The 26,635-nt window shown below is 35.5% G+C and overlaps 1 protein-coding gene across 1 annotated transcript in view; it reads left to right on the forward strand.

Annotated features, from left to right (window-relative positions):
• LOC147067041 (hemicentin-2-like) overlaps positions 1-26,635 on the forward strand; it is a 200,251-nt gene that overhangs the window by 138,584 nt on the left and 35,032 nt on the right. The window contains exon 5 of the mRNA XM_085954479.1: positions 13,378-13,517. Within this exon, the coding sequence (XP_085810605.1) occupies positions 13,378-13,517 (140 nt within the window). The remainder of the gene's footprint in view (positions 1-13,377; positions 13,518-26,635) is intronic.

Below are 26,635 nucleotides of genomic sequence, written 5' to 3' on the forward strand. Positions count from 1 at the left end.
AAATACGTTTCACTGACAAAGTTTAGTGTGTACTATTTATGTAGGATCTTAACAGCCTACCTCCACCCTTCGTCACTGATAGACACGGATTACTATTTGTATTATACTTTGAGTGTTATCAATATTGTCATCTTCCGGAATTTCGGATTACATGCCACGAAAATGTATGAACATTTAAGATAAAACACTTTATTAATAAACCTTCATGAGAAGGCCTTCATTTGAATATAGAAACACTTTTTAACCTTGTAATGTATTCCTTCGTTGTTTTGTTTATTTTTTTACCAGAATTTCCAATCAAAAAAAAAAACAAGAAAAGTCTTTACGCATAGAACGATATTTCTTCTAAGTTTCCAATGTTAAAGTAAAAGTTCGGAATCTCTCCATTTCCCGCAAAATCCAGTTCCACTGTATTAAAGTCTTAAACAAGTTCTGAACAGTTTCCCATTTTCTATTCAGTGTCTTTATTAATTGTTCGGTTCGAATTTAGTGTGGCCGCCCGTAATCAATTTTCAGTTTTAATACAATACTCTGCTCTTTTATAGTATTCGAAACTGACTCATTTAACTTTATAGGCTGTATAAATTTCATAGAGCTTTGTTGAATTTTAACTACGCGACCGAGGGAGGGATTATAAATTGCCGAGTCGCGAATTCCATAATAATTAATACGAAACATTTTTTACCACGTTTGGACGCAATGAGATCAGAATTGAGTTATCAAGAAGTACTTCCGAAAAAATAAAATATCTCTTCTCTAAAAACTATTTCTTGGATTATCTGTAACGTATAAGAGATAGCATATGAATATGCATGAAAGAAAGCGAGACAGAGAACATACACATATAAACGCAAATTCTACATTTGAAAAATAAGAGAAATCATTTATTTTAATCGAGTCGTGAATGAAAACAAATGATACTCTCTTAATCTTTTGACAGTTGTTTACAGTGCGGTAATAGCTCATAGAGTGATTATTGTATCGAGAAATTAGTGTGTTACCTAAGAGATTTAAGAGTAATAAGTATAATAAGAATAGCACCCTATCCCATACATACTGTAACTTTATGTAACATATACAATTAATCAAAAATAGAAACATTATGGAAGAGGTATGTATATCATCAGTAGTGTTGCCGCTTGACAAATAAAAGAGTTCAGCGATGGCGTGCTCGAAAAATCAGAAAGACTCTTAGACATAACATCTACGTATCTACGTAAACGTATGAAAGAGAGCGAGAAAACGTATGATAACGTTGACAGGTAGAGCCTCCTGGCAATATTTGCTCGTTACCTAAGATTTTAGAATGTATCATTCTTTATTAAACATATCTATATAATTTGGTACACCTCTAAAACATACATATAAGGGAACAAATGGTGCCGAACGGCACACGAACCGGCATTCATTGGATTCTGAAAAATGTGCTTTACCAATTAATCCACCTGAATCATATCTAATCACGGTGAAATAAACTTTACTACTTCTTACCATGCGCCCTGTGTATTATCCATTTTTTTATTTATTTATTTAAAAAAGACAGGTTGAGTACATAACAAATTATTAATTCAGGACGTTCACAACATGACATTTAGAATAAAAAGTACAAGTAATCAGTTAGAGAAAAAACAAGGTAGAGAAAAAAAAACAAATGAAAAAATAGTTTTATCCAAAAGAAATAAAATAAAAAACAACAATAATTAAAAAAAAATTCAAATAAAACAATAAAATAGAATTTTCAAACAGAATATATTATAATGGATCGCTAAAAATATCTGCATCTCTAGGGAGCGCATTGACCAGCCGCACTGCCCTCGCTATTGGTGCCTGGTGAGCCTGACATGAGGAAACAGCTTTCACCCAGGTCATGGCTGCGACTACGCATGTAATTGAGAGGTGTATAGAAATTTAAATTTTCTAGAATATCGGGATTGGAAACTATACCACGTGAGAGCAGGGAAAAATGCTTTAAGAGCAGAAGTGACCTACGAGCTTCAAGAGAATGAAAGGCGAGCATGCCTTGAAGAAAGTTAGTCGGAAAATACTCGTTTGAGAAGCTGTCAAAAGGAAAATAATTATAAACTTTTAAATAAAGATGACGAAGAATTTTTTTCTGAACACGCTCTAAAACAAGCTTATATGATACTGTCGACCATTCTTATTTTGAATAAAAGTATTAACATTAGGTTAGGTTAATTACTAGACCAGTGATCGCCAAACGGTCGCTCGCGGCGGCATTTTCGGTAGCTCGCGTAGGATATTTTATCATATTATTTATAAATTTGCCTCTCAAATTTTATTATTGGACTCCACAATGAAATATTTCTCGAACTAAGTTTCAATGAAATGCCTAACAAGTTGCCGTTATAATATGAATTTCTTGGCACATTCGTCCCAACAGAAAAGTATCTAATTTTAGTTTTGCGAATTGAGCTCAAAATGAAGGAATTTTTTTGTTCTACCTACTTATGTGAACCAACGTTTACCACTATGAAGGTGGTTAAAAGTAAATATAGAAAAAAACTCACATATGTACATCTTGATAAATGCAATCGGATGGGCGTGACAAGGTACTCACCGACAATTGAATAAAATGTGGAAGAAAGTGAATGCCATTCTTTTCACTAGTTATTTTTACTTTTACTTACACCTGATTGTTTCAAGATAATTTTTAATTATTATTTTATTTTTAAATACATATTTAAGTACGCACTTCATGTTTAATTAGATGTCTGATGTCCTAATTTATTAATTTAAGTAATATAATAATATTATGTATGGTACGATAGGAATAGGACGATGATAAAATATTATAAAGAAGGGATGTGTATAAGTAGCTCACCAGACAATTTCAATTTCTGAAAGTAGCTCACATCCTTATTGAGTTTGGAGATCACTGTACTAGACAGTGTCGGATATCTCCAAATGTTAGTTTTAATGTGCTTACACTTACAAATAAATGTTGTTTCTTGCCATCATTTTTTAACAAATCTCCAAAAATAACAACCTTAGACTCGATCATTCTCATTAATCGTTCATTATTATTTTCAAAGTCACAAGCTATAATAATGACCCATGAAAAACAAGTCTTTTCTCTGAGGGCCGATATTGTATAGAAAATCTGTGTAGCAAGATAACCCAAAAGTGCAATAGTACTTTAACAAGGAATCAGTAGTTACAGCTAATCATCTACACCTATCATTTTTTAGTGAAATATTCACTTACTGGTTCTTAGTGTTATGAGTAAAGTTGTTTATGCAAATTGTCACAACGCTTTTAATAGTTTAACGCAATAATCGCACATAAAGCTCTATGGAATTGACTGACAACTTTCTGTTTAATCTTTTATTGGCATCATTTCAGTCTGGCTAATTTGGTGATAATCTTCATAAATTATGGTTTATAATAAATTCTGAATAAGGTATGTATGATAACTAATTAACCATCACACCACTTCCCGGAAAGGGTAGCTGAGTTGATAGGCCGCCACACGGTTCTGTACTAACACTCACTCCTAGCGTCCACATCTTCTATATACGCTCGCCAATTATACCTACGTTTGACTTGTCATTCTATGGAACTGGTCCATCGATATGACGTGTTTTCAATGAAGAATATTATTTCTATTCGCTTAAGATTTAGCATCCTTAACACGGAGGCAATAATAATGACACCGTGAAAAGTGTGAGAGGTTCTTCATGTTCAAAGTTCCGTCGCTTGTTTTAGAGCTATGTCTATATTCCGCGTAATTAAGGTTCCTAATCTCGCATTTAACACCCCTGCACCGCGATACACTGACACATTTACGACTTAATAAGTTCAGATAGCGGGTGCTTTATTATTAATGGCGTAAACGCGGACGCTTTGTGGCACACTCTGTATAACATCCCCCACCCGATTTCCTGAAAAGCGAACAATAGCATACAGCAAATAATAATACAATAAAATATACAGATACTTGATTAGCAAGCTTTGTTTCGAATACAGTATTAATAATCGACAATCAGTTCAGGTCATTGTATTGCTGCAGAGGCCATTTTGCAATACGGGATATTATCACATTGCTCGAACCACATAGTTGTGGTGAATAAATCCGTGACTGTCATTTTTTAATTAACGTTCCCAGTAATTAAAATCATGAAATGAATTCAATACGAAATTCCAAACAGCTCTTGTTTGATATCGTAATAGATTGCTGGGCTTCTACTACATGTTTTTCCTTCTTCTTTTCTCGACATTTCGAGTTCGTTGCGTTGAAGTTGAAGTCTACTGTAAGGTGTACGTTGTATGAAGGCAAACTACGCTCTGAGTGTGTCAATAGAGATCTGTTTATCTGAAAGAAAACGTTACTGAGACTAAAATAGTGTGATAGTAGTGTATCAGCTAGGACGACCGAGAAAAGTGGGTGTCCAAAAATCTATTACGATAACAAACACCCGTGAAAGTATCAAATATTATATCCGTTGTTTGAGTTTGGTTGACCATTTACAGTCATTTACACCACAGTTTTGAACACCCCAAATTTCTTAAAAAAACAAATTCGTTGGAAATTATCAATGTCAGTATAATGTTCTCGTGTAATATAATATTATTATTCTCATAAAAAATGACTTTAAAATGATTTGTGACGTCACATTTTCTATACAAACCCCCCCCCCCCCCGACCCTATATCTTTCGTTACAAATGAAGGGCATGCCAAAGTAAAACAATATTATGTACTATGTTTACTATAACACGCATTGAGCATATTTCTTCAAAAATATTTTTTGAGCTTATTTTCGACAAACGTCGACACAATGTGTCGTTTTAGCTAAACACCACATATTGTTATATATGTTATTTTATTAATTTCGTTGTGTAATAGACAAACGTATTTTAATTCAACCTAGTATTCGATAATAATTATATCAATCATTTGAATAAACGACATTCTAATATGGATTTCTTTCCAACGAAAACTATATTTTTAAAATCTGGAAATCAACTGTGAATTACAAATTTATCTTACAATTTTATAATATTTTATAAATCTCTTTTTATCTGGCCTTTTATATCTTCCTAAAAGACGGACATTATTCATAAAAGATAGATATTAAATATAATATCATTATCTGTAGAGCCAGTAATAAGTATATTATGCGTCTAATATTTTATTTTACTATTAAGCAGTCAGGAAATGTTTACATTTTAAATCGTTTGTTAGTAATTATTTATTATCTTTGAAGAGTACTTACTAGGTACTTCTTATAGTACAGTCAAACCATGGCATGGCCCTTTCTGCGGAAACTGACTAACGTGGCGTGGTATATTACGTGGCACAGTGTAATTGTTGTGAACCATAACTTGATAATATCCTTTGTTTCAATGAGATTTCCACAACCATTGTGCAATGATTCCGCTAATCTAGCAATAATCTGGTGCATATAGGAATACAGGTAAACTCTCCCTGAGAAAAAAGGCAATTATATTATATGCATCCAGTTGCCTACCTATATACGATAAGCATATTAGAAGGACTTAACTTCTTAAGTCGACAAAATCCTCACAGAAAAAAAAAATTAAATTGAAAGTAAGATTTTTACTCGCCGACACAATCATAGCAAATTATAATATTAATTAAGTAAACTGCTAATTAGTTTCCAGTGCGAAATGGTTTGCAGTCAATCCAGTAATTATCATAATTATTATAGAATTTTATCGCCGTGCGTTTTGGCCCAAAGAAGCTGTAAGAAATCACTTAGCTAAATCGAACATGGTGTCCCTGTCTTTTGATGTAATGTTTGTAACATACTAAAACACACTATATTCAGGTTGTGGAACGAAACTGTGAAATTCGATATGTCTCTTCGAACGCAGCATGGTAAACTGTTCGTATTGTTTCACATTGAAAAAAGTTGTAATACTTTAATTAAAATGAACGAAATATGCAATCGAAAATATTGATTTATTGCGTACAGGTTACCGCATTACACTCGAAATTAAGCAAATCTAGCACTTCTATTAGAACTCGCCATTTAGTGCCGCGGCTTGACTATAGACAGCCTTGGTAACATCCATAAATCAGTCACTCAATTTAACTGTGAATCCACGGTACTGTTTTTTAAACTTAAGGTGACGCATCAGTGAAACGCCAAATAATTTTCAACTGTACGCGCGACGAAATTTTGTACTCGCTTCGCATTCATTGAGAGAACGTCGAGTCGGACACACGTCACTTTGCTGCGTGATGGCGACGGGCCAATTAATTCTAAAATCGTGTAAAGATGACTAAAAACGTTACCCATTTACTTTAAAAAGAAAACATGTCAATGAATATATTATTATTGTTAGCACAAGACACTGCAAATAAAAATAAAACACGATAAAATTTAAAATTACGTCGTCCTGATCAACTATGATCTTATATACCTACCACGTATTACTCTACTTAATTCTTATTGGTCATTGCGAGAGGGAAATATCAAAGAGGGATAGCATGTTTTTTCCAACTAACTGCCGTCCTAAATCGGATTGGATATAGTAACCTTTTTACCTTGATATTGGTAATAACCAATTTGAGATTGAGAGATAAAAATAAATATTATAGGTACTTACTAAAAATAAATACTTCCCTATTTATACAAAAAAAAAACATAACCCCTTGCGAATAAAAATAAAATAAAAAGACTATGCAAGCAACCTGTGTCTTAAAAAAAGATAATATGTGCCAAATGCTTCTTTGAAATATCGCCGGCATAAAAATGACAGAAGAAAAATAAACGTACCGAGTGTCACACTTTTAAACGGGCACGTAACTACTGGGTGTTTACTCACTAAGATTATAGTTTTTAATACGAAAATAATAATGTTATAAATATTTTCATCGATTCGTTTCGGCGCTAATATTGATGATTTCCAACAACTGAAACAAAGTTATATTTGTACATATTATATAAATTTTATTGGCCATATATAATTCTGACAAATTTTAGAATCATAGTTGTACCTATAGTAGCTAAAATTATAAAAAAAATGTACTTACTTATAACATAACTTTTGGGTGTTTAACTTTCATGCATTACAGTCCAGGCCATATATCACAATAGCACACTATACTTATAATATAATCACTAATCATACCAAAGTTTCACAAACGACAGAAAATCATTAAAAATAACTAGTTTTTATGTGATAAGCTTAGAATATTTACTCAATGCTCCGCTTATGGGTTTACTATATGGCAGAGTTGGCGAACCTATGGCACGCGTGCCACTAGTGGCACGCGAGATGAATTTTCACGGCACGCGAACGAATGCAAATAAAAAAATTTCAAAAAAGTTTTGCAAATAAATATTATACTTACCTACATATAGAACAATAATGACGACATAGCCATGCGCTTTTCCTTCGGTTTTTAATATTATTTTTACCAATAGATGCGCAGATCACATTGAACAAAAAACAGCAGGCAAAAAAACGAGCCGACTGCGAAAAAATGAGTAACTTGCGGCCCGCGGCGAAAATATTTTCTTATAAAAACGACCCGACTGTTTGGCACGTCAGACAGTTGAAAAATATTTTTTGGGAAATTTTGGCACGCGTATGTAAAAAGGTTCGCCAACCCTGCTATAGGGTTATCAAATTAGTACTAAGTATAGATTTTTAAAATATCATAGCAGCCATATTTTTTTCTGAATCTCACAAATTGACATTTGTTTTCAGTATTGTTCGGAAAATTATCATGGAAAGATAGTAGTTGTACAGCATAATATGCTGATACTAATCTATTCGAGCTACGTTACGGGCATTATGTAAAATTTATTGTCAAAATAATTGACCTGCAGAGCTTACTATTCGTAATATAATTTAAAAAATCGATGCAGATGGTAATGTTTGTGATATTAAGATACCAACCCGTCAAAAACGTAAATGTACTGCTGAAAATATCGATGTTTTGAATCAAAGTGTGGATGAAAATCCAGAACAATCAATTACACGTAGTTCTCAAAAACTTGAACTTTCTTATTGCACTATGTGGCGTATTCTTCATAAAGATTTGCATTTGAAGGCGTATAAAATACAATAATCAACAAAAGAACTTAAACCGAATGACCATTTAATGCGTTGAAATTTTGCTTATTGGACTTTAGAGTAACTTAATAAAATATATAGGTATAAGCTTTATGTAGGAACCCATCGTTTTTTTTAATTCTCTAATTTAATCAAGTCGAGCAGCATTGTTTTGTAGCATTAATGTAAATTCGTATAAATCAATTTTGAATAGATCGATGATAATTATATTCAATTTAAATGCTTTTCTACTATTTGTGAATCGGCCTGATGACTTCGGTCAATTTTCCATCCCATACATATGTTCATACGTATTATAGTAGTTATAATAACCTGTTCTTGACAGAATGATTGCGCCGAAGCGGTCAATCCAGATTGATGTTCGATGCAAAAATAATCGCATTAAACGTGGAACCGGGGATAACCCTGTCTATTTGCAGGATCCCAACGTATGAATACGCAGTGTGTGCATACAATTGCAATTCCAGACCAATATATCAGAGCTGTCGCCGGGAACGAAGTGTGTCGGGGACGCGCCGTGTGCCTCGCGACAAATTTATGGAGCCCCCCCCTTCCCCGTAATGTCATGATAATGCTACCATATGCGAAAAAGTAGTAATAATATATCGGTGGATGCCATCACATTACATTTTGGGTGATTTTGGCAATAAATTACGGCCATTTTGGTTGCATTTGTGAATATGTTTTAGATCAAATTTTCATACTTTTTTCTCGTTTACTGATTCATGGTTTACTTTTAAAAGTTAGTTAATAACATCGAAATATTGTACAATACTGCAGTATGTTTGATATTTTACTCGCTAGAATTCGTCAATTATTAACCACTAAGTAATTTTTAACTAACTTATTCGGATCAAAAAAACGTGTAATTTCATTAGTCTATTAAATTACATATTAGAAAATAATAGATTTAACAATTATTATTTTATGAATTTTCACATCTACATTATTATAATATGTTTAACTATCACAACTATCAAAGCTCGACTCATAGATTAATATTGGCTCGACTAACTCGTTCGTTGATCGCTGGTCAGTAGCAGAGCATAGCCAAAAGGGGCGACTAAATTTCTTCGGACTTTTAGCTCGTTATTGGTCTTGTCTGCCTCGCTATTCATTGTTTTATATTGTACACTTTCTGCGATATGTTGAATGTGCAGCTTTTCATTATTCCAACTTCTTCAACTCTTTTTTAGATTTCTTTTGCGTTAAGGGACATTGTTTTCTCAAGCCACCATACTGTGTACGAATTATTTCTCACGTTTTCAACGCTTGACTTCCGAAGCATGCACTGCAATATACAAATAAACTATTCGAGCTATTAACATGTACCCTGTTTCGTTTATTTTTGGAGCAAATACTACCATAATGAATCGCCAACAAACCAATGTTTACGGAGCAAACATTTACATAGATAATACTTACCCATCCGCGCTCTGCAGCATTCCTCTTCAACATTTCCAAATTATTTTTTTATGTAGTATCTAGTATTTTAAAATAATTTTAATTTTATTTGCCTTCGCCAAGTGCTATAATAATATATTCCTCAACTTGGGCTGCCTTTTCAAGCCAACCGGAATCTGACATCCTATTAGGTCGAACATGGTTATACGCCCTTACTCAGCGTTCGAAATGGAAAAGCTTAAGAACCGGAGCGCTTGATAATTTTCTGAAGATATTTACATAGTTATCAAATCGTTTGTGTACCTATTTTATAAAAATAATTACAAGATAAAAAGAACTTTTTATATACTTACAACGTTTTTAAATTTTCTGTTGAATCATATAAACTTGACTTGACTAGCTTAAACGATCAAAAAAAATTGTATTTGATAAAATACTGAAATTTCATTTTGACACTCATATTGATTTCCATATTAACCCACGTATGTATTAATAATTTATTTGTTAGGACCCTAGAAACCAATAATAGTGGATTGGATTACTGATTTCTTCCGAAATAACTTTTCATAGAAAACAGAATTAACCGAAAATGAATTTAATTCTACTTAAAAATGGCTAAAAGTATTATGCTCAATATGCTCAAACCTGTACTTGATATAAAGTAAATAAAAAACAAACAAACAAACAAACAAACAAATATAGAATACTGAAATGTCATTTTGATTTCCATAGTAACGCACGTATAAGTATATTAATAATTTTGTTGCTAGGACCACAGACTTAGCAACCAATAATAGTGGATTGGATTACGGATTTCTTCCAAAATAACTTTTCATACAAAACAGAATTAACTGAAAATGAATTCAATTCTACTTAAATATGGCTAAAAGTATTTTAAAAAAAGTATTGGCATCGTGTTCTGATATATTCTAAAAGTTTCAAATGTCTAGTTAGTCAGGAAGTTACTTAAAAATCGATTGCAAGATTTGTACCGGATAAACATCCACCGGATAAATAAGAATACGACCTAATAAAAACGTTGTAATAAGGGTGTCAGATTTCCTATTCTATGGCCCATCTAGCTCAGACGGTCAAAATATTTTTTCCACGAGACAGAGCGATAATTTTACCGATTTCACTAGCCGGAACGGCACTTCGGTCTATTTTAAACCCTGCCTATACTGTGATAAAGAATACCTGTTGGACGGAGGTAGGCTGTGGGTAACCAAATAAGTTATAAGACAATCATTCTTACGGGACTATACGCTGATTTTTTTCCAGTAATTTACTTACAATAATAATTTACTGAAGATATAAATATATTATATTATTTAACTATTTCAATATTTCTATACTCACCAGATCGTAGAAATATTTTAATTATTTACATACTTAGGGGATTTGTTGTTTTATTTATTTATAAATTAAATTGTTGAGACATTATTAATCGAAATATTATGACAGCAATATCGTCTCTTTCACAATGATTACTTAACAGTCGAAATAAATCCGCTAGATTGACAACACGTCATTCTGTGCCTTATCTTTTATTTTTTTGTTTGTTTTTTTAGTAAAATTTTAAAAACATAACTAAAAACTCTATAATAATACCCCGTTTATACATGCAAGGATTTACTGTTGACAGTACGTATTATCGCGGCTATAACAAGAAAATGCACGTGTAAACATGTATTATCATGTAAGTTTCAAGATTTCATGCGTGAAACAAAAAAGTTCGGAAGCGTCTGAATTTTCACGCGACAGTTGGGATTTGTTCAATAGAACGTTATTGGCGAACCTGCCGGTAAAAAAATGAACTACACCGCGCAGACTCATTTGAAGGTTAACCGATTTTCACCACCTGTAAAATAGCACTATAAAATGACAACATCACGTCTCGCTTACTCTTGAAGAATGAGATTGGCGAGACAGTCAGCAGTTTTACATATAAACAGTTATTATCGCGATAGTTTAAAATACCCACCATCGCTGCAAGTAAATACATGCACGTTTACAGGCGCTATAACACTTAATAGAAAAATCATTACAAGCATTAGCTGTCACATCGATAAAGTGACGATCAAAAGTACCTTTAACTTGGATTTTGTGTACCAAAAATTATTATTTTAAGCAACATAACAATTGCCAAAATCAGGGCTCAAAATGACCCGGAGCGCACTGGAGCGCCGTTCCGGTTCGTGAAATAAGTAAAGTTTTCGTCCCGTCGCTCGTCCCGAGCTAAATAACAAAAATCTAACATTTTTTTTTATAAAATTTACACATAAAATTTGATAACTATGTTAATATCTTCAGAATATTGTCGAGCGCTCCGGTTCGTAAACTTTTCCATTTCGAGCGCTGGCCAAAATTCTTTACAACGGCATCTTTGGATTTGCGTCGGCAGCACTGGCGTATTTTGCACCACTTTGCAACATATGGATACCCTAAAACAGTGGTCTCCAACCTTTATGTTACTACGCCTCCCTTTAAAAAAAATCTAATCTTGGCGCCTCCCCCCCTTTATTTCATTAAATAATACAGACACTTTTTTAACACACAAGTTTTTACTACTTACTTATATCAAATTCATTTTTTAATTAATTTTTTTTTCATGCGACGAATGAGCTTGTTTATTACCACAATCAATTTTAAAAGAAGTCAACCAAATTCATCATCGTTCATTGACAAAAATTAATGGATTCTCCACATAGTGAATAGGGCCCACAGGCCAGGATCTTTCACCCATATATTAAAAATATTTAATAGCCCTGAAACAAAGCAGCGCCGCAGGCGACTTTTTTTACTATTAATAAAATTATATGAAAAATGCATTAGCAAACTAACCAAGAACTCAGGAAATAGATTTTTGTTTGCTTCAATATATCTGGCGTAGAAATCATTTAAAAGTGGAGACATGTATTATTGTTATATTATATTAAAGAAATCACGTCAAAAACAATTTAAAAAAAAAAATATCACACCCTGCCTACACGCTTCAGTTGACACTTTAGCTACGAGTGACATTTAAATTTGAGGTTATTGTTTTCATGCAACCAGCGGTCGTTTTGTGCATTACCGAAACAGAGCGTTTGCAAAAGCGCCATTTTTAAATTTCTCCGCTCCAAATATTTTTTTAATAGGATTTAAATATATGTATTATATATTAAAATAAACATTGATGCACTGAATTTTCACTGTTACGTTAAGATATGAACTTTTATCTATTTGTAGATATTATGGTATAAAAAATAATATTTATTCAAAAATTTTGGCGCCTCCCCTGGCAATAGATCGCGCCTCCCCTGGGAGGCGCGCCTCCCAGGTTGGAAACCGCTGCCCTAAAAGTAAAATGTTGCGTGTGTATGAACTTTGTGTCAAATTTGTTTAAATTATAACGTCAAACTTTGGTTATTGTTCAATTATCAAACGTTAATTTATTTTGGGAATCCAGTAACTGTTTTCATATTATGAGAGAAAACGATTGTTGATTCTGCACAAAGGAAACTTTCATAGCCTCATTCAATTAACTTTTCTCTGAAAAAAACAACAACTCTACTATGCTCGCTGCTAACTATGGCTGCGAATGGGTTAGTTGGGCGTGTATAGCGACATCTAACCATTTCATATTGAAACAGTTAAATGAAAATTGTTTACATTTTGTGCCACAAAGCGGCGCTGTTGTTGGCGCAAATGACCCGCGACACAAGAACCTAACGTGCCTTAATTTAAATTAATTGAGACTATTTATTTTAAGTTTACATTTCACATTTTTCTATCTATTAGGCTTAGCGATTTGCAAACTTTCTACGGTAGATTTATTTTAAAGTTTATCTCAGCAACCGTGAGATGTGTATTGTTGTAATTTTTCTTTAACTAATCTATCTTTCGTTTCATTGTTTCAGATAGCCCAAGATTCGCAATTAGCAGATTTCCAGGATTTGGCATCCCGCTGGCAGAAGGTGCCAACGCTTTCCTGCGGTGCGAAGTTGACAGTAATCCACCAACTAACCCCATTTGGTTAAAAGACGACAAGGATCCGCCGGTAAACATAATTCTTTTTATGTAGTAAAATATTAATTAATATCTTCCTAAGCACCCATTCAAATCAATATTTTTGTAATACCACCACAACAGTGTTAAAGACCATACTCACATTTTATTTTTTTATAATATTATTGTTATTTATTACTCATCTCACGCAGGGGCGCCAAAAAGCACTAGATGTACTTAATCCCAGCTCCATTGGGCTTTGCACCTTAGACATAAAAGGCAGTGATGTCCCTAGATAAAATGCCGCCCCTAAGCAGTGCCAAAATGCCGCCACATTTTTTATACATTATTTTTATCATCCTTTCACAAGTCCAATATCTAAGAAATGTGTTGTATGGATATATTACTAACAAAATATCAGACAAATAAAGACGTCGAAGGGCAACGGAAGTAAACTAGGTATCGCGAACCTGACAAAACCATTGAGCTGAATTTTTTAATGGAAAGATATTCGTTATTACGAAGTTTAGGTAGCTATTTCTATATATTCCAAATGATTTTCCTCGATTTGCCGCCCTTCGAGTAACTGCCGCCCCCAAGCGACGCTCAATCTGCCTACCCCCAAGGGACGTCACTGATAAAAGGTACCCCTCAGAAGGTGGCGTGGCAACGAGTGCAATTTGCGAGGGGTTTGATCAATGTACCTACACAAAAAGTAGACGCCCGTTGCACGGCCCAACTTAGTAACGAACTAATGAAATGTTTTTATTTAATCATCTCGGAAATTAGATCGACGGCATATTGTTTTGTACAATATTACTGCCCAAAATAAAGATTTCAGATCGATTGCACCAATAACAAAAAAGATAAGCGAGAATCATTGTGGGCAACTGCCATTCAACAAAACCTCTGGTCTTCCGCGCCACCCTTACTCTCTTCTGCAGTGTTATTTTGCATTTTATTTTGGTTGAGTGGTCGCACCGCTCGCTAAATTAACGCCGGCAGCGTCCTATCCTAAGAGCGGCAGGTTATATGAAAGTATGGTGAAGCAGGCAGGTTATATAAAAAAAGTATGCTGAGGCAGGCTGGTAATCAATTTGCGGCAAAATTAACGGTAACATTATTAATCATATGGGCACGTAAAAATGACCAAAGTAAATCCTCTTTGATGCCCTGCATTTTTTTTAACGCATCGCTATTTCTCATAAGTTGTCGGCTAAATTGTTGGCCTGCTTCATTCAGTTGTATGAGAAAGCCGATTGCTTGCCTCTCTTTTATTTAATACCTCTATGGTCCTTTCTATCTATAAGCTGTGCGCCTTGTGAACACGGTGCCCACGGGTGGTTGAACCAATAAGAGACTTTTGGACATTATTCTGTTATGTACTGGTCACCCCTTGATTGTGTCTGTGATCGTCCTATCGTATTAAAGCAACCTCTTAGTATCTTGTTTTAAGACCCTTATGCACATGGTTATCATTCTGTCGTATTATACAGTTGTGTTTTTACGGCGTGTTTTGTTTTGTGAAAATATAATTAAGGCATATTAAGTTTATCTGAATATAAACAAAATGTGATGTATTGAAATGCACGCAGTCAATAATTCGTATTATATTATTAGTTATGCAGGTATTGACTCAAATAGATAGCGAATGATAAACTGTGCATATGTTACATGCTCAGGTGTTTTACTAACACAGACGGTCAGTACAATATGTGTGTATTAAAGAATTGCTGGAATTAATAATTAACAGTACGCTTTTTCATAGTAACTCTTCTTAATTCGACTTCCAACTCGCATTATCGGAATATGTTATACTAGTTTTTACTTTTTTGGCACACCGACGGAAATAGATCTTGAGGCGGCCCTTACAAAACGTAGATACCTATGAATGATTCAATAGGACTTAGAAGGATTAATTAAATATTTTTTATAAGAGTGCTTGAATATTAAAATTATAAATAATCCTAATTTGATACCTATATAGGTTTATTTATACCTACTATTGTTGAAATGTATTAGCGATGCCGTATTTTAAGATATTTTTATAACGTAAGTTAGTACTTCCTCGCAATATTTTTTGTACAGCTTAATAAAAAGTAATATAAAATTCTTATAAAAAGTTTGAAGGGTTGATTAAGTACACAGTTTTCCAACAATTTAAGTAGGTAAGTACTCGCGGCTTAAATAATTTTTCATAGTAACTGCTAGCAAAATTGGGAAATTAATTTTAAAGTCTCCTTGTTCGCAAGAGTTTTGTGTAAATATTATGCTTCTAATATTTTTTTTCTTTACAGTTTCTTAAGTTTTTGGAAAGTATAATATATGACGTATCCTTATTATAATCATTAAATTTACTAGAATCTTTAGCACGTAGTTTATTTTAGTCCGACACTCCGTTGGAAGTATTTGACTTATTCCTACCATTGTCTGATAAATAACCCAATGCTTTTAACACCTCCATCTATTCAATGTTCAATTCTTTATGTTCAGCCAGGGACGATCTATTACTGAAAGGCCTCTCCTAGCTACTTTCACTATTCTTGGTCCCTAGTGTTTCCCTGCCACATAAACATTACGAGTTCGACTATCCAGCAGGTTTTAGGGCCCATTGGGTACCGCTGTATGACGGCATTTGTCTAGTGCAGTGGTTCCCAAAGTTGACTGGGCTCCGACTCATCTAACAAAAATTTCCAATCTTGGGACCCACCTCTTAGCTGTCTTAGAGAAAAGAGGGCATAAATATTGGTAATGCTCAGATTCCCCAGTGGCGAGTCGTGGAACTACTTAATGTTGTCTTATTTGCTCTAATTGAAATGAAAAAAATATTTTTTATAAGTGTTACCAATATGAATGAAAGACTGTTGAAATAAGAAACACAACTTAAATAAAAAAAAAAATACTTTAATACCTACACCTGAAAGGTTTTTTTACAAAGTTATTTCAATGGGAAGGATGTATTTGTTTCCCTTTTTTCTTCATTACAGTTTTAGCATCAACTTCAACGTTGGTTACTTTTAATTGCAGTGAGTTTGATATACCCAATTTATTTCGGTATTTAGTTTTAATGTTAACCATAGCCGAAAATCCGACCTCACATAGATATGAGGTAGTAAAGAGGAGGAGGACTTTCATAGTTTCATCGAACAGGCAAGGATAATTATCAGCAACTGAGAGCCAGAATTTCGTTAACTGTTGAAACTATTTTTCAGTGACGTATCTTCTGATAAATCAATGAGTTTTTCACTTGCTTTTGTTCACATATTAGTTGGTAAGTCGTCTTGAAATGGGTTACAAAACCAACGCAACGAATCAAACTTTTTCATCTCTTCCCCAAAATAGTCGTCAAAGTTATTTATTAAAAGTGATAAATGACTGGAAATTTCAGACAGTACGTTCATCTTAGGCTGCACTTGGTTTTCAATAATAAAACTTTCAAGTGTTTCAAAACAATCATACTTGCCATTCTCAATACAACTTTTCCACAACATGAGCTTTTTCATGAACGCTCGAATTTTATCGTGAACTGCAAAAATATCTGATCCGTTTGATCCTTGCAAATACAAATTAAGGCGTTGTATGGCGGCTACCCATTTCTTCACATAGTTTTTTTAAATAGGCGGGCTTGTAAGGGTTTTGTTTTAATATAATTTACAACTTTTATCTAGCCAGCTAGCGCTAGCTCCAGCGCAAGCTGGCGATATTCCGCGACTGTACTACCATCTGTAGTGCATTGGCAATTCAAATTATTATTATTTTATCACAATACACAACTTAAGTTTATTTAAATTTTTAGGAATTATAAATAGCTGAATGAAATATCAAATTTATCACTTCCTATTTTTTTAAATTCATATACACAGTGGCGAGGGCCCACTCAATATTCGCTCGCGACCCACTGGTGGGTCGCGACCCATAGTTTGGGAAACCATGGTCTAGTGGTTTTCCACTCGCCAAGTAACATATTCCATCCAGGGCTCGAAATGTACCGGAGCGCCGTTCCGGTTCGTGAAATCTGTAAAATTATCGCTCCGTCTCATGGAAAAAATATTTTGACTATCTGAGATAGATAGGTCTTATAATATAAAATCTAACACACCCATTTTTTAAATACACATAAAATTTGATAACTATGTAAATATCTTCAGAAATTTGTCGAGCGCTCCGGTTCGTAAGCTTTTCCATTTCGAGCGCTGATTCCATCCACATGTTTCATCCAATTAAGCGTCAATGACATTGAGCTCCTTTACAAGCTGTTTGTTGGCGAATTCAAAAGTGGGCGATTCAGCTACTGCGATTGTGGTGATGACACACAAAACTTTCCATTCGCTGAGAAGCCACAAGCTAGCGACTATTTTGACAGAACATATTTGCAGATCATAGACAATAGATAATATACGTAAAAAGCATAGATAATATACACGAGTTGAAATCATAATATTGTGTTGTTGTTTACTTTTATCAGGCTCTAGCGCTATGAAGTGGAACGTAAATGAACGTAAAATGCTTGCCGAATAATGTTTCCATTTTAAAACGTCAAAACGGTAAATGTCAAAATGAGTAGTTGATTTTTTTACCGAGAGGTCGCTACCATCGCTCTACTGCGCAGACGCTGTAGGCCCACACGCCGGCGTGTAGCGTGTAAAGTTGGCCGGCTTTCAACTTTTCTCGGTAGATTGTTTAGAATCTGCTTGTTAGCTTGTTCGATGATGACCTCTATCACATCGCATACTCTTGCCTGCTTCCTTGTCCATTGGTTTATACTTTATACAATTCCATACCAAGTTGCGTTACTCGCAATTTTTGAATTTCTCTTAAATTAATCATCCACGTTTCATACGGTTTACGCTTAAGACAAAGTGGTCACTTTTGATAACTCTAAAAATAAAATGTATGTAATTAATAATTACGAGTATAATAAATTTATTGTTTTATTTATTTGATACAAAACTTACATCATAGTGTATGAGTAATACGCTTAAATTAAACATTAATCATATTAAGCCACGTCTACATAATCGCGAGAACAACTTTGTAAGGAAACACCCGCACAACGGAAATACACAACAGCATTAACATACTTATAAGAGAAAATTCACATTTACATAATATAACAATTATTCACATCACCTGTTATGCTGCTGCATTGGAGAACAAAGTCGCGCCATTTCGCCCGGTCCATAGTCACGGCAGACATATAATATTATTGTATCTGACGTGAGGTGCGTCAATCGTTATTGTAGCAACGCTAACGTCAAGCATTTCATCATGATCACATTCAACAGTGTCAACAAGGATTCTCGCGTGGAGACGCGCCAAGGATAGCTGCCGACCGGGTACCAGCCCAAAAATGACCCCCCCAACAAATAAAAAAAAATCTAGTGAAAATATGAAACAACCATTTTATTGTCATCAAAACATAATATATAACAACAATTTCGACATATTATAAATAATAATATGATATATAGCATTCTGGTTAACAATATAGCCAAAAGAATATTTAATGTTAATATATAAAAAAATTGCGCCGCATGTAGTTCTTTTTATTTAATTGAATAATATATGTTTTTAATGATATCAATAAACATATTTTTTTTCGGACTTTGTCACTCCCTGAATCCCGCCGCTCGAGTGTTTCGCACCCCTAACACCCCCGCTTTGCCCACCCTGTATTTACGATGCGGCCATACCGATCTACCCCCATATTTGGCGGAGACGTTGATTGTCAAAACACAAAAGACGAGAACCTCGAGCCTTCGCCAGATGCCATATCTCACAACCATACAGTAGTATAATGATCAAAACCTGTAAATCCACTCAATCTTCTTCTTCTCGCATAATCTCTTATCAGAGCTCGGCTACCATCAAGGCCATCTTTGCTCGATCGTCTGCTACCTAGAACAGTTCGGTGGAGCTGCTCTAAGCGCACGAAATGTAACGTTGGGGAATCCTGTAATTATTGGTCCTCTCAGAATGTGGCTGAGGTAATGTAGTTTTCTGGTTTGGATACTATGCAGAACTTCTACATTCACTGTATTAAGTAGTTATATTTGTTATATATTATACCAACTCCATTGAAACGTTTTTTTTTACATTAATACTATTACGATTAGTAATAATTAAATAGCATTGATCAGCGCTCGAAATGGAAAAGTTTACGAACCGGAGCGATCGACAAATTTTTTGAAGATATTTACATAGTCATCAAATCGTATGTGTATTTTATAAAGATAAGTGTGTCAGATTTTCTATTCTATGGCCCATCTAGCTCAGACGGTCAACATATTTTTTCCACGAGACGGAGCAATAATTTTACAAATGTCACGAGCCGGAACGGCGCTCCGGTGCGTTCCGTTCCATTTAGAGCACTGGCATTGATATTTTCTAAATATTTCAAATAAAAAACAATTATTTTGTAGTCGTTTTACTGAAAATACTGATTATTTTAAACACTATGAAGACAAAGTGTAATATTTGAAAGAAACTGCGTTGAAAAAGCTTTAAATGTTCATTAGTGGTTTAGATGCTATTCCGGGTAATGCGTTCGTTACTCCTTATTTGAAAACCAATGCCTTCTTGAAAACTCTAGAAGACAATATAAAAACACAATATGGCAACACACCAACAATGATCAATGGCTTTCGGGCGCTCCGAAAAGTAGTTGACACCTTAATATTGCTCTCATTTCTCAACTGTCAATCTAAAAACAGTGAACTCTGCCCATTATGAAATTACAATTTCATACAATCCTTCTAGTTTCTAAAGAGAAAAAATATATTTATCCGAAAATTAGTTTTGATTTTATAAATTTGTAGGATAAAAAAAACTGGCATTATAAAAGTTTATGACATTTTTTTAGTCTAGTACTACTTATACATAATGCTTGAAAACACCTCAGATATTTATTATTATGTATAGGTACATACTAGAAAAAACTTTTGCAAAAAAATACGACTATAATACCAGCGGAACTCAAATCCGTATCCACTGGATGCGCGCCAATGTGCTTTACCAATTGAGCCATGTGAATCCTATCTAATTACGACGAAATTAACTTGTAGTTTTTTATATTTCTGAAGCACTTCATAAATTGCGTTAATTTTGGCAATGGGGGAGAGTGTAATTAGGATTTTTTAAATTGAAAATTGCGACCCGAAACTATTTTATTTAGTACTAACCTAACCCAGAACCCCACTATAAGAATACGGTGATTGAGTCACTTTACTTTATTCAACACCTTCGTTTAATTCGTGTGAGCAGCGTTGATAAATAATATATCTACAATAAATGACATTTATATTTTGACGCTTTGTCATTCCTTAATAATTTATTTTGAAACTTTCATGAATAATAATCGTATACATAACCTAAATTCGTTTATCTATATAATATTATATGAATCAAAATATTGTGTGTTTGATTTCATTTTTCTACTTGTACATATAAAAATATAAAGTTATATGTACCTACCTAGATATTTGAAGGGTGCCAAACCATAACGTTGTAAGTGCCGCATAAGCTCAAATGCATTTTATTCATGATTTGCGGTGTATGTGCCGGCCTTTGCTTGCAACTTTAAAATAATTTTGAAAAGCCGCTTTCTAGCAGTAGAAACTTGAAGTAGCAAGTCATAACGTTGTAAGTGCCTCATTAGTTGCACTGTCGCAGTGGAAAAGGACAAAGTCGCTCTAGTTTATGGAGACGAAGAATATTGGATTTTATATCCTCAATACCAGCCCAATAAAGTCATTATTGTCATAACAACTCACGCAACACAACTTAATATTGTCAAATTATACAGAGGTTTCTTGGAACAGCACCGTGGTGGAACTAATATGCCGCATGTATCTCGTCAATGGTTCAATAAAATATTTATGACGGAATTAAACCTTTCATTCAAGCCCCCTAAAGTTGATACATGTCCTACATGTGACTCCCTTAAAATCAAAATTGATACTGCCTCAACAGAAGAAACAAAGTGCCGTACTGAGCAGCAATTGGAATTTTATCACCGGCAAGCTGAAGCTGCAAGAAATGAAATGAGTAGAGATGGCATTAAATCAAATGGGCTCGACTCAGATGTTCGAGTGGGTGGTTCAATTTGACCTGCAACAACAGATGTATCTTCCCACGTTAACTCATACCCAAATGTATTATAGCCGACAGCTTGCTTGCATCAATATGGGAATTCATTTGGATGACGAAGAAAAAGGAGTTATGTTTCTTTGGAATGAAACTGTTAGTCAAAGGGGGTTCAATGAAATAGCTTTTTAGCTGTTTGTACAAGTTTTTCACATGTAATGAGATAGGATACATTACTTCAAAACCAAAACTGGTCCTGTGGTCTGATAATTGTGCAGGCCAAAATAAAAACCAGGCTGTCCTTACAATGCTCTTAACTTTAGTTGCCAAAGGATACTATTCAGAAATCACTCATAAATTTCCCGAGAAAGGGCATACCTTTCTTTCGTGTGATCGGGATTATGCGGTTATTAAAAAGCAGAAAAGACGTGTAGTCCCTATTGTTCCGCTAGACCTAATTGAGCTTATTGCAAATGCTGGAAAGAAAAATCCGTTCATGGTAGTGAGTACTACGACAGTATTTAACTGGATGGATATTGCTAAAGAGATGATTAACACCAGAAACCTGATGATATCTACAGCCACGATGATCAGGGTAACATCTGAGAGTTTTGGTGAAATTCCAACAAAAAGGGCTTATAGCGAAATGAGTCCATGGCTTACAACTTCAGTACTGTAACCAGGGGTTACTAAGTTGAGTTTTCAAAACTTGGAAATTGCAGCAAAGGAAACGCCTATATCTTTGTTTGCGGAGAAAAATAAAGATATTGTTACCATGTTGCCTTATTTATCCAGAGGAAACAGGCTATTTTATGAAAAGCTCATTAAGTTATTATTATGAATCGTCCCACTCACCTTACTGTTGTGCAAGTAAAGTGGTACATACAACGTTATAACACTTAAAACGTTTTGTTCGTCTTTTTTTTTTAATTTATTTTTCTATAATCTACGATTAATTGATTGCTCATTGAATGATTATAATACCTCACCTAATAGTAAAGAAGAATGAAAGTTCAATAATAAATGTTGCAAGAATAAATTTATGCATTATTTATTTATTCAAACAGTTTTAAGTCTCTCTTTGGCACTTGAAACGTTATGGTTTGGCACCTTTCATTTATCTTTCTTGCCAATTCCAAATTTTTAATTTTCACGACAGAAGACATCATGCGAAGCCGGGAAATTCAGTTAGTTACCTACTAAAATTCATAGGTAACTATTTTTAATTTGTGTCTTGATCATTGCTATTCTAAATTAGTTGCTTCATTATGAAAACTGTTCAGTAATTATTTACTTTCAAAGTCTAAGCTCTAAAGTCTTCTTAATAAAGTAATTACTTACGATTATCCACTTACTTCTACGATCCTTTCGAACTAACGAAATGCAATTATTAATGAGTTGAACCCCGAAGAAAATAGCCCCAGCTTAAATAAAGCTACACAAATACTAAAACTATGCTCATTACTAGAAGTATCTTCGTTATACATTTCATGTTTCCTAAGGCTTTAATAATAGTTGCAGTTCGGGTCGTGTTAGTTGAACTATGATTAAAAGTATTAGACAGAAACAAAAACATAACAATATGTTGTGAAACAGTCAAGAGATGAAACTTCTATAGGCACTTAGTGTAATAGTCAGCCCTTTATCACAGCGCTCGATATGGACCGTAGCGCACCGGAACGCAGCTCCGTCTCCGTCTGGAAAAAATAAATATTGCATCCCGGTCCGTGGATTATTAAAAAGTAACTTTATTCATTTATTCAATGTAATTGTTGGAATTTAATATGAAATTTGTCGGGCTCATCGTATAAAATAATATTCATGATGTGTCGTAAGCTCTGTTTATGCCTGCGGCGCTAACAATTTTTGAATACCGTGAGTTTAAAGACTGCTATTTCATATAACCCATAGGTATATAAAAAAAAATAACCACTAATTTTAACATCTTCTTCTTCTTCTTTCACCTTGTCACGTCCCAACATTGGGGCATAGGGCAAGTACAAAGTGGCGCCACTTCCCTCATTCCATCGCCAACTCCTGCGCCTCCCGCCATGTCAAACCTGCAGCACATAGGTCGCTTTTGTAGCACCGCTGCAAGGTGAGGGAAGGCCGGCCATGGCGATGGAACCCTTGATGCTGTGCCACAAGGGTACGAAGTGCCGCACTCTTTGGCGGCATCCGGAATATGTGCCCCAGCCACTTAAATCGTCTCTTCGTGATAACTTCAGTCACCGAAGGCTGTTGTGTCTGCTCACGAACTCGGGTGTTTGTAACGCGGTCGTACCAATGTACCCCTAAGATTCAGCGGAAACATCGATTCTCAAAGCTCAAAAGTCGAGACTCTTGAAGCTTAGTAAGATGCCATGTCTCACAGCCATACAGGAGCACAGGTAGCACGCACGCGTTAAACAAACGACATTTGGTCCTCACAGAATACAGCCTTGACTTCCATGCGACTCCGAGTTGGTTGAACGCAGAGCCCGCCACACCCATGCGGATTCCAAGCTCACTAGAAATACCACCATCATCGGCAACCGTGGCACCCAAGTATTTGAATCTGGACACCAGCTCGACGGGCAGACCGGAAACCCGGAGAGGAGTGTCGGCGTCGATGCATGCAGCACTGCACATGGATTTGGTCTTAGCCGCATTTAGATGAAAACCCACACGCTTCGAGTTCACGGCGAGCCTGTTTACGGTTACCTCCAACCTTTCGATCGTCGAGTCAAACACGACTGCGTCGTCTGCATACTCCAAGTCGCACAGTCTTTCTTCGCATAGGTCGGTTGTGTCATCAAAATGTAGGCGTATCCCACTGTCGGGGCAAACCGTCTTACGCATTATCAAATCCATCATAATGATAATAAGAAAGGGCGCAAGTACACATCCTTGCTTGACTCCTGACGTGATTTTAAAGAGGTAAGAGGATGTTCCGGCTGCTCTCACGCAACACTCTGTATTGGTGTAGAGAGCACTTATCACGGCGACCAGTTTCCGTGGGACACCATAGCCTAGCAGAATTTGCCACAGAGATTCACGATGAGGACTGTCAAATGCCTTTTCATAGTCCACGAAGCAGCAGGCGACAGGTATATTCATCTCTTGGTTCTGTTGCAGGAGGCATCGGAGAGTTGAAATATGCTCCGAGCATGACTTCTCCGAGACAAATCCACTCTGCTGCGCACGCAAAACCTCCAGCATAAGACTTCTAATCCTGTACAGGAGAATCTGCGCCAACACCTTCCCGGAAACGCTGAGGAGAGTGATTCCTCTGTAATTATTACAGTCTTGTGGGTTACCCTTTTTGTGCAGAGTAACAACGGTACCATCCCTCCAGGCTTTGGGGCACTGCTCCTTTTCCCACACCTCGTGCAGAAGGTCACACAAGGACGGCAATACAGCGCTCAGTCCGCAGAGCAGAAATTCTGCATGGATGCCATCATCTCCAGGAGCTTTCCTGCGCTTCAGTTTTTTGACTGCCTCTTTAACTTCAGGAGTTGTCGGAGGATCTTCGCAGAATCCCGATGCAGTAGTGATTCCGAGGGCGGTGATCTCCGACGGAATATCGAAGGGATGCAATGGAGGTGCACGATTCAGGCCATCACTGAAATGTTGGCGCCATAGCTCCTGGACCTTTGCAGGTTCAGTGACTGTCACTCCGTCAGAGTTGCGTGATGCAGTGACCACTGGACGTTTCTTACCGCAAATTGCTCTGGTGATGCGGAAGAGAGCACTTGGATTATTCTTGCAGCCAGCAGATTCTGCATCCCGAATGAGGTCATCCAGGCGTTGACGCTTATCACGGCGGGCAGAACGCTTTACCACGCGGTCCATTGTCTGGTATTCCGCGCTGCGCTGTGAGTCGTATGTACCATTGTCCCGCAATTCTTTCAGGAGCTTCCTCTTCTCAATCATCTCCCATGTATGAGGTGACATCCAGTCCGGCCTGTGCGTATGCCGCTCTCCTACAGCAGTAGTTGCGGAGCTCATTATAGCATCCCGGAATAATATGCATTTTCCTTCCAAGGGATCCGAGTCGATGTAAGACGTCTCAGAAAGAGTTCGAACATCATATAAGCGCTTCCGCAGCTCCAGCTCATAGGTTGCACGGACATGGGTACTTTTCAGTTTTTCCACATCGAGTCTGACCATACTTTTGGGTTTTGGGACTCGTTTGAGGTCTATACGGGATTTCCCGACCAAGAGTTCGTGGTCACTAAGGATGTCTGCACCTCTATAATTATGTCTGCACGTCTAGCAGTTCATGCCGGTATTTCGCTTTGACCAAAATGTGGTCGATCTGGTTTCTTGTATTACCGTCTGGCGATGTCCATGTATATTATTGTGGATGGTCTAATGAGGGAAAAGACTACCACCAATCACAAGACTATTCATTGAGGCAAAATCTACCAGACGGGAACCATTATCGTTCATTTGGTCAAGGCCATGTTTTCCAAGCACAAAGGGTCCACGCGAGGGGTCAGATCCTACTTTGGCATTTAGATCACCAAGGATAACTGCATTTTAACATAATACATATAAAATTATATCCTAAATGTGTCAATATTTTCTGAAAATTATCGAGCGCTCCGGTTAGTATAATTTTCGAGTGCTTATATTGTATACATATTTGGTATATTTATTTACTTATTTTCATGACAGACTTTGTTTACTTTCTACAAAAGTTCTTAACTGCTAAAACATTATTATACAATTAAAATATATTGGAGAACATTAATTTATTGTAAAGTGAGATGAAGCCTAAACGTATATAAAGTGATGGCGAAAGCGGTTTTCATACAATCTCGAAAAAACTTAAAAATACTCAAAGCGGCACTTACGTCAGTTATATAGACAAATCACAGAAGTTTATATCTGTAAAAAGATTTTATACCATTGATTGTAATGGATATTTATAAAAAAAAATCACTCACACCAAAAGTATTGTTTTTGCTGCCCTGACGGAGACAAGTTTACGAGCAAAAATCTTACGGAGATCACTTTAAGTTTTGATTTCAAAGCGCAGTAGCTTTATAAAATTGATCCAAGCTGACGGCTAATTGGCTGCATACCGTTTAATAGCAA

Source organism: Rhyacophila brunnea, unplaced genomic scaffold (genome assembly GCF_057557595.1).
Source record: "Rhyacophila brunnea isolate RB1 unplaced genomic scaffold, BYU_Rbru_1.0 scaffold_4, whole genome shotgun sequence".
NCBI classification, from domain to species: Eukaryota; Metazoa; Arthropoda; class Insecta; order Trichoptera; family Rhyacophilidae; genus Rhyacophila; species Rhyacophila brunnea.